The following is an 18,765-nucleotide window of genomic DNA, read 5'->3' as shown; positions in this document are numbered from 1 at the left end:
GTGTGCAAAAGTTTCTTATTTTGCTCAATGTTCAACATAGCTATATTTGTTTTTGTACTCAAGTACAGTAGATTTCAAAGTCTACTTATGTTCTTAAATGCTGGGGTGGCGGGGGGTTGTCAATATTGAGCACAAAATGAAACATTAACTTAAAACCTATGACATTAGAACCAAACTCATGTGACAAAGATATGAAAAGCTGCTGGATAAAATAACCAATGAAAGAACTTCCATGTTAAAAAGGAAAGGACTTGGCAAAACAAGTCAAACCTTGCAACCAATGTACATGCATGACCTAAGTCAGCCCAAATTTGACTGAGAAACAGCATGCAACCATTTTTGTAACTCTGCGAAGGAAGTGAAACTTGTGGTTTCATATAAGGGAACAATCTATGAAAGTCACCCAAGTGTAGTTAATAATGAATGACAAAACATGAGCTGAAAAATTCGAATGGGATGTCATATGTAAAATGTACAAATGTTACACAATCAAACTAGATTTCTGGCAGCAAAAAGCAACGTGACTGACAGCGTACGAAAACTTTTAAGTTGGGTCCAAATTTGCCAAATGAAAACAACAGAACAAACAGTAGGTTAGATAGTCTCCCATCGCTCATCACATTGATGACCTAAAATACCATCTGAGCTCTCAGTGGAGCATGTTTCTTTTTTAGGAACGTGGAAACAGTACATGGAAATTTGTTTGTGACCTCCTGATGGGACCTCGATCACAGAGGACACGCTGATGCTGTCAGTTGACCTCCCTATTTTAAATCACTGAATCATCCACATCAACTGTACCTCTGATGTCATGACAATGGCTGTTTGTTTTGGTGACCATAAATGTCAACATATTGTACACAGCCAGTACCAGTCATAAGACACAAACACATTCGTTCAACACAAAGAATAAAGTCAGACAGTTCTGATGTCATGTTGGCATTCATGATGTAATAGAGTACATTCATAATATCTGACACAAAGCTGCGGAAAAAAACAAAAATGTAAATCAACCTTTCCTTTCCTGGTGTCAATCTTATATAATGATCAGAAGGTATCATTTATTTTTACATTAATAATAACCCGTGACTTTAATTCAAGTAGTTCTATTGTCGGGTATAAACTATAGCAGTTATAGACACACCAACATCATCATCATAATAACAGTCCCCTTCATGTTACTCTTAAATATGCATACTGAATACAAAATACATGTAACTGAAGAAAATAGCTAGTTAAGATATTCAGGATTACAAATCCAGAGACAGTTTCTGTTGTAGTTTCAAGTGTGAGCAAAGAAAAAAAAAAAAAAAAAAAAGAGGCACACGCTGAACTAAGACTATTAGAGATCTCGCACTCGTTGACATATTGCCTCAGTGAATTCGGAGCACTTTGACTTCCCTCCGAGGTCTCCGGTGAGCACCTAGACCACAGAAAACAAAGCCGCGTTACCATGTGCGCATGGTGTTAAAACCTGGCAAAAAGGACGACCTTGACCTTTTTGTCCCGAATGGTGTCGAAACAGGCTGTCTGGATCCTCTTTGCGTGGTCATGCAGGCCCATGTGGTGCAGCATCATGACCGCGCTGAGCAGCAGGGCGGTAGGGTTGGCCAAGTCCTTCCCCGCGATATCCGGGGCAGTTCCATGAACCTGGACAAAAAAAATTCTCATCATCTTTGAAACTGCTTTTAAAGAAACAGTGTATGAAAAATACGAGCGAACATACAGACTCAAAAATGGCAACACCATTGGTGCCGATGTTTCCACTGGGGGTCACTCCGAGTCCTCCAATAAGTCCAGCACAAAGATCACTGAGGGTAAATATTAACACATACATACCTACTTGTTAATGTGTCGACTACGTCCTCCTGTGCGGAGTTTGCATGAGTGGGGTTTCTCCAGGTACTCTGACATCATCCAGCAATGTAAAATCATACATGCCCCCGTTTAAATTAAGATAGTAAATTTTCCATGGATGCGAGTCTGTGCTTTCTGTCTACATGTGCACAACGAGTGACTGGGAGCGAGTTTCAATGTCAGGTGGGATAGACTCAAATGAGGAAAAGCGCCATTGAAAATGGATGGCTGTCATAGCATTGTCGTCCAATCAAATTGCTGTGATGTCATAAAATAAAATAATCTCATCCCTACAATACTGCTAGGAGCCACTAGAGGGCACATTTGAATGGTAAGTGCATTTGTGATTACATTTTTTCCCCCACTGCAATTTAAATTTGTCACTACATGTATTTTTTTTTCTCTCTTTCTCCTTTCTTCTTTCTACATACATTCTTGCTGCTGGAGGCTGTAAATTTCCCCATTGTGGGACGAATAAAAGATATCTTATCTTATTTGGCATATACTGTACATTGGAAATTGTGTATCTTTTTTACCTCAAAATGTCTCCATACAAATTTGGCATCACCAGAATATCAAACTGTGTAGGATCTTGCACCATCTGTAAATTGAGAATTAACAACAGTGCTAATGGGTTAGGATAAAAAAAGAAAAAAAAAACAATTATTGGAAAAAAAAGTGCTGGGGGACTTACATTAAGGCACACAGTATCCAAGTACATCTCAGTAAATTTAATATCTTTGTTCCTTTCGGCAGCCTCTCTGCATTTTCGGAGGAAGAGCCCATCTGACATGCGCCTAATATCATCAGAGATGATTGATGAACAATGCAGTGAGGTATACACATTACTTCGGTAGTCATTTGGATCGAGTGTGACTTACATAATGTTAGCCTTATGTACAGCAGTAACACTGGTCCTCTTATTGTTCCTTGCATATTCAAATGCATACTCTGCAATGCGTTGGCTAGCTTGCTCTGTGATGAGTTTAATACTCTGCACAACTCCTTCGACGATCTGCAAATACGCACACGCTCAGCAATCACAAAGTAAACTCTGGACTAAATTCAAATAAAATATGAAGTTCTCCTGAATTCAATGTTGGAATACAAACAGTGTCAATAGAAACAAATGGTTAAAATAATTTTATATAAGGCATTTACCACATGTTCAATCCCACTGTATTCCCCCTCTGTGTTCTCACGAATGGTGACAAGGTTGATGTCCGTGTAGGGTGTCTCGTAGCCCTCGATGGAAACACAAGGGCGCACGTTGGAATAGAGGTCAAAGGTTTTCCTCAGGAGAAGATTCATAGAGGGGTGACCTGCAGCAATTGGTGTCTTCAAAGGACCTGTAGACAACAAAATCATTCACCATTATTTGACCCTTGAACTGCCACTTTAGGAGGCACGATCATGGCTGGCGTTTTGTGTTTTATTATGTCGGCAGTTTCAGGTTATTATATTTTTATGACTTGAAGCTTTCTGCTTTTGACTCTTCTCCTCAATGATTGAAATGAAGGCAACTTAGACCACATTTCTATCTTACATGCTCTTCTTGTAGCATGGATTTACCGCAGGTGCTTTTTAGTGTGTTTGTGTTTCCTACAAGAGTGTATATATGTCACCTATCAGTGTATTTCAATGACAACAAGCTCGCACTGATGAGCTTTATCCAAGTTGAACATTTACACTTTGACCATGCAGTGTAAATTAAATTGAGCCTCATTGGATTTTGGAAGAATATACAGGTGACCCAAGTGTTGTGGTTAGCGATGGTAAAGTAATCGCAATCAATGTTATCTTACCTTTCAGACCCATTTTGTTTCTGTCCATTGACTCTTTGGCATCTTGAGGAATCACCCACTTTCCCCCAGGACCTTTAATGGCTGTAACATTCCTCTCCTCCCACTGAATTGGTGCCTGTAATGGAACACATAATATATAGGAATGATTGTAGGAGTAATAGTACGGGTTTAATTAAGTCCTTCTTCAGTACTAACCTGGGCTGCTTCAAATATCTTCATGACAGCAGTGGAGATCTCTGGTCCAATTCCATCGCCGGGGATCAAAGTAACAGTTTGCATCTGAAAGGCAGGTCAAAAGGAAAGTGTCATAAAATGACACTTCCAATAAATTCCAACACACAAATATTGTCATCCTCCATGGGAGTGACATACCCCGCGGGAGAATGTCCTGGTTTCTTTCCTCAGGGCTCCTGCCACATGCTGAACCTGTCAACCACAACAGACATGAGATATTTGCTGAAGTGTATAAGTACTCAAATGCCACCGTGTGTCAAAGACAATACCTAAAATACCAGCTCGTAAGTATGTATATGGTGTTCGGTATAAAAACAAATGCACAGTCACACAACTCATTGCTATATAATTATAGCATGCACACACACACACACACACACACACACACACACACACACACACACACACACACACACACACACACACTCAAAAAGTAAGATTCCTGCCTAATATATATTTAAGGCCACGGTTGTGTCAACAGGGTGTACCAAAAGCTCGAAACACAAACTAGCATCCGTATTTTGGAATCAATAGAAAGTGTCCCAACAAACTACACAACCCCTACCTGTTTGCTATAGACATTGCTAGCAAATGCGAATCAGCTACTAGATTTGGCTTTCTCCTTCAAACACGCAATACACTGCTTAATATATAACTAAGATTAACTTACTTCCTCTGCCTTGATTTTATCCTGGCCACTGATCGATAAACTCCATTTTCTGAGTAGGTTAACAATCTGCAGGTGAGGAACATTACATGGACAGTTGTAGCCTCGAAGCGGAAGTAATCCGGACAATTATCTGTCACGTTCATTTTTGGCTTGGGAATAGTTAAAAAAAGGCAGGTTACGCAAATGTAATAGATTTAAATGTAATCTGGGTTGCCATAGTAACCCACAGCAAGGGCGTGCCTGACAAAAAAATCACCAAGTGGCCAGATAGTTACTGTCTTTCGAGAAATCGAGAGCATGTCAACAAAATAACAGACACTAATGCGTAATCGAGAGTTAATGGTTGCGCATATGATAAAACAGTTCTGAAACAATTGGGGTTTCTTGTACTCACCGCTGACCTCCACGCATTGCCCGCCATGCTTAGCTAGTAGCAAGTAGCTGCCAAGGTCGATGCGGCACAGAACCGGCAACCAGTCAAGTTCGCATAAACAACAAAAGGATAACCGTGTTGATTCTTTTTTCAAAATAAACCGATGACTAAACTTGCACACTGTCGCAATAATTAGTGAATTGGTTGAAGCACATTTTATAGTGTACATACCCGTTCTTGTGAAATTAAATATTATTGTTGCATTTGTACGTAACTTTGTTAAAAACAATGACGTGAATATTTTGAAAGATCGCATAACTTCCGGAATTACCGAGCACAACACGGAAGTGAAGCCCACGGAGATGTCTTTTAATTTGAAAAAAAAACGCAGTTCTTGCGACCAAACGTAACATAGTGCAAAACATAGATAAAAAAAATTAACAATATCATCAAGAACCTTTACAGCAACTCATACTTTTTGTTCTTCTACTTTCTTCCTTTCATAACTTTGCTGCTGTAAATTCTGTACATTTCTCCTTTGTGAGACGATTAAAGGTTTTCTTATTCTTAAGAGTTGACAAAAATGTTCACAGAAATTCAAGGATTTGATAGCATTTCTGTTAAAAGAAAACTTTATGGCTTCGATGTACTGCTTGACTTCAAAGTGGAAAGCAATGAAAATGGTTTTTGTTTTATCCAATTATCACCATCAATCCACATTCATTATCCATGTCGTTTATTCTCCCTCATATTAAAAACTGCCAAATCTAATTAAAAGAGAAACAGAAACTGTGCAAACTAATTATGACAAATACAACAAAAGTATGACCCAACTAAATCTCCACACTACTCATACACATTACTTGTCATTATTTATAGATTTGAAAAGTGTTCAAAACACTGCAGTACTGTTTATCATTTAAAATGTAAGTGAATTGGAAAATGATGTGCATCAAAATACGAAATAAGGGGAATCCCGCGTGTAGTGTAAATGCATACAATACAGTCCTGCTACTCGAAGGATGTTAACCACCAGCAGCCACCAGCAGGTGACGCAATAGGCCACAGAGCCCACAATTACGTAACAAGATGGTTGATCTGTTTTAACTAGAAAATGCTAAGAAAGAAAATGACCCTCATGCTTTGTTATTCTCTAACAATATTATAAAGAATTGCACACTCTTGCACAAGTTATTTGTAGAGTCATTAATATTTATGGTATAAAACCAGTATAAACAAAGGAACATTCAATAACATTCTCTACAGGTTAAAAAAAAAAGCATATAGCAATGGGAGGATCCCAAAATGATCCAGCAAAATGGAAAAGCTCTGAATTATTTGGAATATTTCGACATCTTAGCAGCATTTATTTCTGCATGAACGCAGGCTACGAAACGGCACGGAATGCACAGTGTGCACGTAAAAACGTCTCCTGTCCAAACTGACTGAGGATACAATACAATGTATCCTCCCAAAAGACAATGCATAGGGTGCGATAAAATATTAACAAACACCACAAAGCAGCATGTACATCTGGCAATGTCTAGCTTGCGCTCAAGTCATACAACTGCACATACGGCACTGGCATCTTTAAATAACTACACACTACAGTACACACAAATGGGGCCCAGTTCAGATGGCATACTGTTTCGGTTGCTTCTTCAGGCTCATTGATCTTTCACTTTGGGAAATTGCATGAGTTGCTCTGTTGTTTAAGAGTCTGCATTCATGAAGAATATCTGTAGTCGGTGGGGGGAGATACACCACATAAAGGTCACACTTTAAATACAATGGTATACTTGTAGTTAGACCACATGCAATGCCCTTATGTACGTCGTAGCTACGAATAGTATCAGTATTTCAAGAGGATGTATTATGTGAAATTGACTTTATATTGTTCCGATACAAACAGTTGTCTCTCTTGAGTGCCTGCCTACCCACTCATCAAGTCAAGACAACAAATATAGTGAATAAATTCTGCTCTAATTCTTCATCCTTGGGGGATTTTGATGAAAGCATACCACAGACATGTTATTAGGACACTTTGGACATTTTTTTCAAAAGTATAATATTGGATAGTATATTTACCTATGCAACTATTTTCGTTCAACAGAACAACTTTTTACCATTAAATTGTTTGTAGGCCTCTTCAACAATGGCGTTGTTGGATCTTTTTATTTCCCAGTAAGTATCCTCCACCCATGGCTTGCAATGCTGATGTTCAACAAGTTGTCCATTCTTGTATAGACCGGCTTACCATTCCAAATGGAAAAAAAAAACATGACATTTTAATTGAATTTATCTACTTTAAGCAAAGAGATATTAATAATATTTGAAGTTAAATATTATTGAATGAAAAGCCTTCATTCACAAAAGATATTTGATGAATTGGTGTACAACCAAATGCAACTTGCGATTGGATGCCATACCAGTTATACCTTTAATGGTGTCATCAATGTCTTTGCATAGGTGGTACAAATCGCTCCCACGTCCAACGACTCTCTCACCTGCAATTAAAAAAAAAAGTATTTTATTGCTAATGTGATATGAATATACAAAACTATATAGTAGAAAGTTCTTACCATCTAGCACCTTGAGAGTGGGGAACATCTCTAGAACTATGGTTCTATAGGACACGTTTCTACACACTTGAAGAAGAGATCATACACGGTGATTCAGTTTGATGCCATCTGTCATTTGCTTTCAGACAAAGTTATTTGAATTCACCTGGATTTGAATAATTGTAGGTGTTGTCGTTGAGACGAATACTTTCTAATTTTCTCAAAGACTGGAGGCAGAGAAGGTGGTCAATACTGTTGAAGAGGAAAACATTAATGAGGTGATGCGACATGCAAAATAAAGCTATCGAGCAGAGCCATCTTGCAAATAATATAATATAAAATATATTGCATATAAATGGCAATATTGCTAAGGATGCCAAAGCCTCCATGGGACGCTACATGGAAAAGCAAACATAGGTTCAAAGCTAAATCAATGCCCAATTTATTACAACAAATGATAATGCTAAATATATAACCATCTAATTTTGAAAGGCACAAATAAATGATTTCTTTGTCCTACCTGGAGATGATATTACCGGCAAGGTTTAAATTTGTTAGATTTTCACAACTGTGCAAAGGTTCTGGGAAAACAGACATAAACAGTCTTTTTAAAATACAGTGGTATATTTGACCTATTGGTAAATACCAAGGTCAAACGAAAGCCACAATTCAATTTTTTTTCACATAAGACATAATTATAACAGAATTAGTCTGTTGTGGTGTGTCGAGAGTCAAACTATCACCATAATATAACGTATAATAAATGCATGTATGCAATTTTTTTTCAGTCACCTAATATGATACAATGGGGAAATAAATACTCCTGAATACTTACCTAGATTGGAAATCCTATTAGCAGACAAATTGAGAACAGAAAGCAGCCGAAGAGACGACAGGGGAGCTAAATTGACAATATTATTTCCAGAGAGGTCCAGTCTCTCCAAATTCATACAGTCTCCTATACAACCAAGATCGTGTATTCCTGTCATGACATTAAACAACTCATCAATCACAAGTTAACATGTGATTACATGTAAACAAATATGATAATCTTACTTTACCTAGCCCCCTGAATTTGAGAAACAGGATGGACTCCAAATCAAACTCTCCCGAGTGAGACTTGAGCAGCACAGCGGTTATCTTCTCGACTTCTCCCTCTGAGAGAAAGAAACGGGAGACTGCAGTTGTGCACAGCACTTGATGCAACGTATCCAGATGCATGCACATCATTTGTGAGTCAGCACTGCAGGAAGAGAACGCTGCGAGCACAGAGTGTCCACTCAACTTAAAGAGGGGGCGAGTGGATAACCCGAGTCATCATCTCTAAAGAGCATATTTCTCTCAAATCAGCCTGTGTGTGAATATCTAGTCTGGCAGCACTCTTGTTTAGTTTATATTTTGTATTTAAAAGGGAGTTACTGTATGTTCACAGACTAATAGATGAATGAAGATTCTGCTTGGATTGAGCTCCTTTTAAGGAAAATTGTCCACATGAATACTTCATGACCCCTCGTTAAAAAATGTATTTTAGTAATAAAAGGATCAGCATGTTAACTTATCATAATAGTGCACGTCAAAGGTTCTTCTTTCAATTCTTTTACCAGCAATCGGTGAAATGTTGCAATGTATGAAATGTAACAAATAACATCATCTTTATCTGCGTACTAATGTGCCAATATCGTTACGATCTTATTTGTCATCGTTCGAACCCGGATATAAGTGTTTAAGCATTATGCCTAATGACTAGTAGTCATTAAGTGCTAGCATATTTAAGTAGCAAAGGCTAGTGGGGCGTAATTGCGAGGAAACAGCTGCCTGCTTCGGAGAGTCTGATTCACGCAGACCCAGAGTGGGAGGGTTATTAAATCAAAAATGGTAATTTCTGCTCTGACGAGAACACTAACACAGATGTTACGTAACCGCCAGGGTAGAGCAATGCTATAGTCACTAATGCGCTAGTGGCTAGCATAGCGGCGTAGCAACAAGCTACGTAACAACTTACCTTGCTCTTTATTGTTATCTCGCTTTGAGTCCATCCTGACTAACTTAAACCGATCGAAAAATGTACTTGTGCTGACAGAAAACGAGCTAGTTAATAGAGGCAGAGTGTAGACAAAACTGGTATTTTGTTGGGGGAGCGTGAAATTGGCATCTGTCCTGCTCTGTAGTTCGGATTAGTGTTGGGCTGCAATGGACGCAGGTGGATGTTCTGCGAGAGTCTGCGGACCCTTTTGAGTCCTTTTGCATGACCGTCCGGTGTGAGATTTGCCCATTTGGGCCAAGTCTCACGACTGTGGAGCGTGGGTCGCTGATGCATGTGGACGTGTTGCTTGTGTGCAACAGGTTCCATGACAATTGTGACATTTAAATTCTATTGTCACAGTCAATTTGGGGATCCTCAGTTTAAAACGGACTCCCACTTTGCCATGGTGACCTAATCTGGACGGAAATCAGAGCGCGAGGTAGTCTGTGGTTCTCAAACCTTTTGTTACCACCTGAAAAATACTTGGCTCCCATTTACCAGTATACTCGTCAATGTCTGTGAATAAATTTAAATACAGGAAAAAGAAAAAAAAACTACCCAAAGGGGGAGTTTGAAATATAAATTAAGATCGACAGCATCAGTCATGCCTTCTGTCTCTAATTGTTTGTTTTTCTCCACTCGGCATGGTGGTTTCTTAAAAATCAAATGGATAATTTTACTATCAGGTTGAATTGACAGTTTTAACAAATAATAAACAATAAAAATGTTTTTTTTAATTGTAAACTTGCCTTTGAATAATTCTTCAATTAAAACGTGATACACATAAGAGTAAAATATTGTACCTAAATATTTTTTTTTCAAACCAATCAGTTGTTGAAGTTAAAACGTACAAGAATTGTACTGCACATGTTAAATACAGCTGAACTTTCCTTAAAATTTTTTTTTAAAAAGGACTTTACTTGACAAGTGGAAAGTGTCCTGTGCTATTTTAACAATGAGTTTAAACAAAGTGTATGCAGATTTGCAAGCTTTATTCTTCTCTATTTATTGCACTTTATGTTTTAAATGTTATGAATTGTTTGGATTTAATTTATTGATTCTTTGGCATACTACTAGAGTTTCTCTTTGAATGCAGACAAGGTCCAATTTTGTAATCATGTATAAAATGCAATGCACAAAAACATATTTGCTTGTCCCAGTTGGAATGCGCACATAAAATGTCGATCTTTTTTTTTTTGGGGGGGGGGGGGGTCCGAATGTTTGACTTACTCAGTATTCACTCACAATTAATGAGCCTAAATGAAGTTGTTTACCAGGTCGGCATGATTTACACATTACTACATCAAGTGAATACCAAATGAATCTAATCACATTTTTTTGTTTTCCCACTGCAGTGAGTGATTGCTTCAGGAAAACCAGCATTGTCAGGGCACACATAAATCCACATTGTAGTCCAGTAATTAAGACGGCGAGTCGTAAGTCACCACCGTTTGATTCATTATTTATTTATCTGACATCCCATTGGATGCTGGCTCTCGTGGGCAGCAGGGCTGACGCAGACGCAGCCTGCAGACCTTGTAACCACTCTGGTTTGCCACACTACCCGCACTCATTTTTTGCTCTTTATTTCTCATCATATATTTATATAAATATATATATATGTTGTTGTTTTTTTTAGACCTTCAATGCAGCCTCTATGTTTTTCAGCCATGGCTCACATCGCCACTACCGACACTGATGACACTTCATGAAGGAGAGAGAGACACAGAGAGAGAGAGGGGGAGAGAGACTGAGACACACACACACACACACACACACACACTGCAGCATCGTGGAGTCACCCTGCGACAGAGACAGTTACTCCACGGCCCCTAAATGTATTGGACTGTGCAAAGGGCCATTTGTGTCAATGTATGTGAGAAACAAATGACTTGAGAAACATGGGAAACAAGCAGACTATTTTTACAGACGAGCAACTTGATGCCTACCAGGTGAGTGAGCACACTTCATCATTATACCGTACGGCTTAGATTCTAAGTAAGAATATATATTACGGTGATGTTGTAGTGCCTCGATAATTATACGACACAACACGCTGTTCTGTAAACCTCATTCCTTACATACAAAGAGAGGGTTCTTTGGTTTCCTTGAAGTAAACGGAAAATCATTTGAACAAATGAGTCGTTAAGTCTTATTTTTTTTATGAAAAACTTGAGTTAGGCTCCTCACTTAAGCTGTTTGAGTGATCTGAACCATCCTCTTGACGGACGGCGTTGATTGCATTGCTCCAGTGTAGTGTGTCAAGGTGTCGCCCATGAAAGAGCAGATTAGGCCAACAGACTGAGAACCGTTCTCAATAATCTAACATGTGGTTCTTAATAATTGATGCCAAGTCGGCGTGATATGCTGTGAAACTCTACTCTCTGGAGACAGTTTGGTCCTCAAGAGCTTCTCTGGTTACTTCTGCTACCTATTTAAAAGCCCTCCGTGGCCCGCAGTCAAACATAATTTTGATCGTTGTCGGGAACGTGGGAGTGCAAGACTCATGGGCCAGAGGAAGAACTATTTGAATATGTTTTTCTATTCCTCCATCCATCCATACAAATATTTTCCGATCCGCTTATCCTCACCAGGGTCACGGGTGGGGTGTGGGGTGGCGTGGGGGGGCGGGGTGCTAGAGCCTAACCGAGCCGTCTCCGAGCAGTAGGCGGGGGACACCCTGAACCGGTTGCCAGCCAATCGCAGGGCACACAGAGACGAACAACCATCCACGCTCACACTCACACCTAGGAACAATTTGGAGTGTTTAATCAGCCTGCCATGCATGTTTTTGGAATGTGGGAGAAAAAAACGCAGTACCCGGAGAAAACCCACATAGGCCCGAGGAGAACATGCAAACTCCACACTGGAAGTCCAGAGCCATAATCGAACCCTGCACCTCGTCACCGTGACGTCGACGTGCTAGCCGCCCGTTTTTTCTATTCATTAACTCAATAATATTACAGTGAATTCAATATATACATTGCAAATATATGTGCAAATAATTTTACATCAAATTATTTTCTTTTATTTCCTAATGATTCTGTCCCCAGAACTGACTGCAGCCCCGCCGCTCGCACTCACAGCTCAGACACACAGTACCCATTCACGGGAAATGTAGTTTAAATGAAGGCACCCGTCCGTCAGTTGGGCTGTGACACAATGTTCCACAACGCCTTTGCTGGGCACACCTGCGTGTTCATGTAGAACGCTTCAGAAAACACCAGCTCATGTTCCGCCATCCTCATTGTTGCATGTGTGACAACATAAACTGTCAAGTCATTTATGAGAAAGGTGACACCTTGATTTGAATTTCCTGCCGCGGCTTGCCTTCGGGGTAATCAAGTGTTAGTTTGCTTTGGTTTCATTTTTTTTAAGTGCATGAGGAACCGTGTGTATTTAACATTTTGTTGTTGTCTATTTACATTGCAGGATTGTACTTTTTTCACCCGTAAAGAAATCTTGAGGTAAGGAAAGTTATCTAATTTGTTTGATTTCAATGCATCAGATAAAAGCTGTGGAATATGACAGCAAAGCTCTATAATCTTCTCCCCTTGTGTACAACAATCCGGTTTCAGGTTTTGCTCACTGTTTGCCTGCAGTAAAATTTCCACCAGTGTATGATGATTTATTGGGTTGCATCGTTTTTCCCGTCGTGTTGTTGACAGTCATAAATTTGAGAAAATGCAGCTTGTAATAAAGCCGACCGATAATGCTCATGAGTCAGCATGTGGATGATTAATTTCGTATCCAAATACATCAAGCTAGCTTGATGAAACATTCGTTCATCACATCTTTTATCAGGTTAGCGGTTAGCACCTTTGCCTCACAGTTGAGACATTTTGGGTTCAAATCTTTTGCTACTCCTGATACCTTTTTAGAGGCCTTCAGTACCACATAGTCGAGTCAGTTCGGACTTCCAAACACACGCATTTCAGGACCATTCAGACGAAATCATCCACAGGTGTGAATGTGAGCGTGCCGAGAATCGAAACCGAAAGCTTTCGACTGTGAGAACGACATGCTAACTACTATTCCACCGTGTTGGGCGAAATACAAGCGTTTTATATCTGAGTTGAGTTCAAATGACCCGAATTTGTGAAATGACATCATCTTCTTGTGTCATACCGAACTGACTTTCATTCCAAATCCAGCATTAGGCTGGGGACAATCAGCCGAGGGCGCAACAGGGTCGCGCAGTTTATGACCTTCATAAAACACTTTAGGTTTCGGGCCCGCAGCGAGGCCATGTTAGACCGAAAAAACTGGATCTCACTAATTTTTACAAGGCCGCTGCTTTCAGCCCTTTGGCCGTATGCTCTCACCTCTCCAAGGTATAGCTCATGCCCATGTTTCGTTCTCATCAAACCACGGCGGGTTAAATTAAAGGGCTGAAGTGAACTCAGTGGTCATGCTAATGTTGGTAATCCAGTAAAGTGGAAGTGAAAAGATTGACTGTAATCGGTTCTGGGCCGCTGCCTCCATTTTGTTCCTATGTTGTCTCGTGGGAAACAATGGAAACAGAAATGATCCCTTGTAGAGTCAAGTTCTCCATCATAAAACCTTTTTCGAGGAACATTTTCACAACGCTGCTTCTGCTACTATTTCTGAGTCCTAACTAAACCTATTGTTGTTGTTATTGTTTTGTTTTATTTTCCCCTCTAGGTTGCATGGTAGATACCATGAATTGGCCCCTCATCTTGTACCAATGGACTATACGAAAGATCCTGATTGTAAATTACCTTTAGCCTTGATAGTCAACATGCCGGAGTTAAAGGTAAAAATATACTCTTTCAAAAGTGATATCCGTCTCAGTCACCTTGCCCCTTTTTGAATCAATATTTTAATGGCGTTACCCAAAATGGATGGGGACACGCTGAGCCAAACATGTCGTCGGCCGCTCACGTAAGCCGAAAACCGATCGATATTTATGCTTTTCAGAAAAAGCCGAATTGATTTTTCATCATCACCTTTTATACAGCTGAGTGTCTTGACTAACCGCATTGTGTGAGCTCGATGAAGTTAATGTGCCGCCATGAAACGCTCCATTCCACCACCAATGTTTCCATTTTTCGACTTGCCAGACATTTGGAAAGAAAAGTAATGGTATTATTACATCACATCGCAGTCATACGGGCAGATATGAGACCCAAATACTGATTTACGGTTTCCGCAAAAAGTATTACACAGACGTGTTGTTCTTCTGCCTAGTGAGTGTTCTCAATGGGCTGAACTGCAGGCATGTATTTGCTTGTCATCGCATTAATTCTTGTAAATGTTATTACCTTCCTCTGAAGGAAAATCCATTCCGTAACAGGATTGTTGAGTCTTTCTCAGAGGATGGGATGGGGAATCTCAGCTTCAATGAATTTGTGGATATGTTCTCAGTCCTCAGTGAAATGGCTCCGCGGGAACTGAAGGCCATTTACGCCTTCAAAATATACGGTAAAGACTCATTTCTGAAATGTTTTGTCGAAATGGTCTGATGATGCCAATGAAAACGCCGCCCGGTCTGTTTGCGTGCAGATTTCAATGTGGATAATTACCTTTGTAAAGAGGACCTGGAAAAAACTCTGAATAAGCTGACAAAGGAGGAGTTGACTCCAGAGGAGGTGCAGCTCGTGTGCGAGAAGGCCATCGAAGAGGCTGATTTGGATGGAGACAATAAACTCTCCTTTGCTGATTTTGAAAATATGATATCAAGGGCTCCCGATTTCTTAAGGTAATGCAATGCAGCACGCCAAGTATGACACTGTGTTCATAAATTCTGAAAAGTTTATTTTATTTATGTATTTATTTCATTGAGGGCACTGCACATTGATCAACACATGAATAAACAGTATAAATGCGCCAGACTTAGCATAAATGCTAGTTTTTAGCCAACGTCCCAAGGCAGGTTTCTTAACATAAACAGTAAATATAAAATAACAAAATAATATAGCACAAACATAACGTAAAACACGGACAGTCGTGCAACCTCAGCCATTTTTCTGCAGACGCTTTGTTGTTTTTGAAGCAGTTCCAGAGGAGGAGAGAATCAAATTGACAGAGACGTCATGCTCAAAATGTGCACATGTCGGCTCCAAGCTTAGTTTCAAAGTAAACAAGAAGCTGTTGCGTCCAGTAGCGAAAACACTAAAGCCTCCTCACCTGTCCCATGTAAATCCGCTTCAATTCCAAGCGGCGATTCTCGGTTCCAAATACGCATCCACGCTCAGCGCCGATGCTCCTCTCTCCTCATCCTCGGCTCCACAAGCCAGCCAGACAACTGCAACAACGCAGACTGTCCAACACCGCCAACATTTCTTCTAAACAAAACGGGCCTGTGAAAAATGCTGCCCATTGCAGGCGCAAAAAACACAGGCACCCCGGAGCTGTCCAGCAGCAACAGTCAAATAGCTCCGACATTCCTCCCATTGAAAATCAGTGATGACATACACATGCTGCCGAGAAGGCGCAACCACCAGCACAGATTCTTCTCTTTTGACGAAAGTCGTGGCCAAAAACTCTGAAAACAGTCCACATTGTGTCCACACAAAGTAACAACAAACAACATCTGACGAAACAAAAGACAAAAACAACAACAACCCCCCCCCCCCCCCAAAAAAAAGCAAAGCTCTTGAAGTGCACTTGTCGACTGCTGCCAATTAGGACGCCATCTTGGATCTTATCTCAGTGATTTTTGCATTTTGATTACGGTAATAGCCACCAGCGCCGTAACAAAATTATGATGATTATTTTCTCAGTCCGCAAACAACTGAACAAAGGGAAATCGTTTGTGACATCATAATCCATCGAGTTCAGAGAGTTCCACACACTTATTTTTATTTGTGTCGACCGATGTAGCCACTGAAGCGTAATTCAACGACATGGTGATAAAATGCTGACTTTACGAGTGGTGTCTCTGTGGGCTCTTGTGTGTGCTTCGCACAAGCCTGCGTTGGATTAATTCAGTCTGGAGTTGGAAGATCAGACCATGCTATTTCCAGGGTTGGGGTGGGGTCGGGGCCGTCAAGTCAAGTCAACAGTATTTATAGAGCACTTTCAAACAGCCATTGCTGCATACAAAGTGCTGTACATGGAGCAATTTAACAAGCATGTACACACGAGGCAGGACCACCCAGTCAAAATGGGCTAATTGCAGCAAGTGGTAGCTCATATATATGGACTTGGGCTTTGGAACTAGAGGTGACAATTTAAGTAAAGAAAAGAAAGAAAGAAAAAAAAGGGCAATTAGTTGGGAGAGAAACACTAGTCTGCTTCCTGTCTACTGCTGGAGTGCCGTTGAGCAAGGGGTGCAGTACTCTTAGCGTGACCCGTTCATTCCGGCTTCTCTCGTTGTATGCCTGCATGTTTTGCATCTGGATCTTCAGTGTGCAACACAAATCTAAAGCCGAGTATGAGTTGAATTTCCCCTTAAGTCAGGGGTGTCAAACTAATTTTTGTCGCGGGCCACATTGTAGTTATGGATCCCCTTGGAGGGCTGGTATGACTTTTGTGAAACCATATAAATGTTTCATCATCTCCACATATTACATACAGAGCGCAAGGCAACTAGTTTTGAAATCAGAAGTCAAGAAATACTTTTTTTAACCCTTTCATGCACCCTGTAACCTGATAACATGATAAGCTGTCCACTTCAGTAACCACTGTCCCTGAAAAGGTTTAAGCATTGTTTACGTTAATTTAATAAGGGCTTTGGTACGGTGAAAATGCTTGCAATATGTCCGTGTTATGGATTACATGTGACAGTTTGAAATTTTGGTTCAGAATTTAGCAAGCATCATGTAAGTTGCACTCTTGATTTTTTTTCGCGGGCCACATAAAATGATGTGGTGGGCCAGATCTTGGCCTCGGGGTCTTGACTTTGACACCCGCGCTTTAAGGGATAACAATTAGGGTGAAAAAAAAACTGCTGCAGTATACAATTGTAACTCTTCGTCGTGTGACTTTAGAGACACATTTTCCCCCATAATGTTTATTTCACAGTAGTACATGACTTTATTTGCTGTCCAATGTCATGACAGAAGGTGGCCTGGCACACAATCAAATTATTTGACAGTCTCTCGATGAGGCTACTGTTGTACTGTGTTGTTCATAGATGTACCTGTACTCATTTAAAAAGGGCCCCAATCATGTTTGTCCCCCTACAAATGTCAAGCATGTACTGTTTGAGTGACTGTCTCCCATGTTGTGCCTTGCCCAGTACTTTCCACATACGAATCTGAGAGGGCTCCCAACGGCGAAGCTGAGCACAGTGCCTGTCCGCTACTCCCAAATCATCCCGTCTGTCCTCTCCAGCTTCCGCTGCCCCTCGCCTATGTGACGCGTGCCCGGATAAGAGTGCAAAACACCGGATGGAGCGGAATTCTCAGGACGCTGGATGTCTTAAACAGATGGACCCATTTGATCACACTTGTTAAATCGCCACCAATGAAAAGGGCTCGGCCTGGGTTGCTCTGTTGAATGGACTCCTTGCAGAGGAAATGAAACGAGACTGAGACTGACTCTGGATTTTGGGCTTTATGGCACATCCGATAATGCATAAAAAGTGAAATCTACCTATTGTATATTGCACACGCCATTCACCCACTCCCAGTCTTCCTAGATATTCCGTATCTATTGAATGACTGTCTAGCATATCACCGAGGGCATCAATGAGCTATATGCACAATTTGTGAATGCATGGTGAACTCCCAGGTGTTTTTGCGGCGTATTGGCTTATTTGATGTTATGGTTATGCTCGTGGAACTGTAGCATGATGACAATCATATTTTAATTTTTCTCCAGCTGATTGAAGGGCTAGTGTCCATATTCTGCCTTGGCCATTACCATGAGGTGTTCCTTTTACAGCCCTTTTTTTGAATAGGCATTTTTCCAAGTTTTACATGGATTGCATTATTTGAAATAAATGTCTTCTCTGTGGACTTCTCTGTGGAGTGCGCTTAATAAAGCTCAGGACGGGATGGAACATTCTTTATCATATCAACTGTAATCACAATCCATCCATCCATCCATCCATCATCTACCGCTTATCCGGGGCCGGGTCGCGGGGGCAACAGCTTTAGCAGGGAAGCCCAGACTTCCCTCTCCCTAGCTACTTCTTCCAGCTCTCCCCGGGGGATCCCGAGGCGTTCCCAGGCCAGCTGGGTGACGTAGTCTCTCCAGCGTGTCCTGGGTCTTCCTCGGGGTCTCCTCCCGGTGGGACATGCCCGGAACACCTCACCAGGGAGGCGCTCAGG

At 40.7% G+C, this 18,765-nt stretch overlaps 3 protein-coding genes across 7 annotated transcripts; 1 reads left to right on the top strand and 2 right to left on the bottom strand.

The window, feature by feature from the left end:
• Positions 1–931: 931 nt before the first annotated feature.
• Positions 932–5,087, bottom strand: idh3a (isocitrate dehydrogenase (NAD(+)) 3 catalytic subunit alpha). Of its 2 annotated transcripts, XM_052061284.1 has the most exons (12): positions 4,961–5,052; positions 4,567–4,632; positions 4,035–4,088; positions 3,858–3,941; positions 3,663–3,777; positions 3,019–3,206; positions 2,739–2,872; positions 2,552–2,654; positions 2,394–2,458; positions 1,727–1,811; positions 1,498–1,650; positions 932–1,423 (listed from the first exon to the last, which is right to left on the bottom strand). In XM_052061284.1, exons 1-12 carry the CDS (start codon positions 4,985–4,987, stop codon positions 1,343–1,345), a joined length of 1,155 nt encoding a protein of 384 aa, XP_051917244.1. In that variant the 5' UTR covers positions 4,988–5,052; the 3' UTR covers positions 932–1,342. The 2 variants fall into 2 exon arrangements, with proteins under 2 accessions (XP_051917244.1, XP_051917245.1); XM_052061285.1 differs by lacking the exon at positions 4,567–4,632 and having other exon boundaries at positions 4,961–5,087.
• Positions 5,088–6,130: 1,043 nt separating this feature from the next.
• lrrc61 (leucine rich repeat containing 61) lies at positions 6,131–9,788 on the bottom strand. Of its 3 annotated transcripts, none has more exons than XM_052061289.1 (9): positions 9,503–9,786; positions 8,562–8,657; positions 8,336–8,482; positions 8,021–8,081; positions 7,667–7,752; positions 7,522–7,587; positions 7,378–7,446; positions 7,028–7,191; positions 6,131–6,678 (listed from the first exon to the last, which is right to left on the bottom strand). In XM_052061289.1, the coding sequence occupies exons 1-8, from the start codon at positions 9,534–9,536 to the stop codon at positions 7,046–7,048; spliced, it is 705 nt and encodes a 234-aa protein (XP_051917249.1). In that variant the 5' UTR covers positions 9,537–9,786; the 3' UTR covers positions 6,131–6,678; positions 7,028–7,045. The 3 variants fall into 3 exon arrangements, with proteins under 3 accessions (XP_051917249.1, XP_051917248.1, XP_051917250.1); XM_052061288.1 differs by having other exon boundaries at positions 7,066–7,191; positions 9,503–9,785; XM_052061290.1 differs by lacking the exon at positions 7,028–7,191 and having other exon boundaries at positions 9,503–9,788.
• Positions 9,233–18,450, top strand: cib2 (calcium and integrin binding family member 2). 2 transcript variants are annotated; one of them, XM_052061292.1, is made up of 7 exons: positions 9,233–9,375; positions 11,192–11,475; positions 12,956–12,990; positions 14,189–14,300; positions 14,821–14,968; positions 15,050–15,245; positions 17,730–18,450. In XM_052061292.1, the coding sequence occupies exons 2-7, from the start codon at positions 11,425–11,427 to the stop codon at positions 17,749–17,751; spliced, it is 564 nt and encodes a 187-aa protein (XP_051917252.1). In that variant the 5' UTR covers positions 9,233–9,375; positions 11,192–11,424; the 3' UTR covers positions 17,752–18,450. The 2 variants fall into 2 exon arrangements, with proteins under 2 accessions (XP_051917252.1, XP_051917253.1); XM_052061293.1 differs by lacking the exon at positions 9,233–9,375 and adding an exon at positions 10,749–10,959.
• The last annotated feature ends 315 nt before the right edge of the window (positions 18,451–18,765 follow it).

Source organism: Hippocampus zosterae, chromosome 3 (assembly GCF_025434085.1).
Source record: "Hippocampus zosterae strain Florida chromosome 3, ASM2543408v3, whole genome shotgun sequence".
NCBI lineage: Eukaryota > Metazoa > Chordata > Actinopteri > Syngnathiformes > Syngnathidae > Hippocampus > Hippocampus zosterae.
The sequence above is the reverse complement of the archived record's forward strand: the minus strand, read 5'-3'. Positions and strand labels throughout refer to the sequence as shown.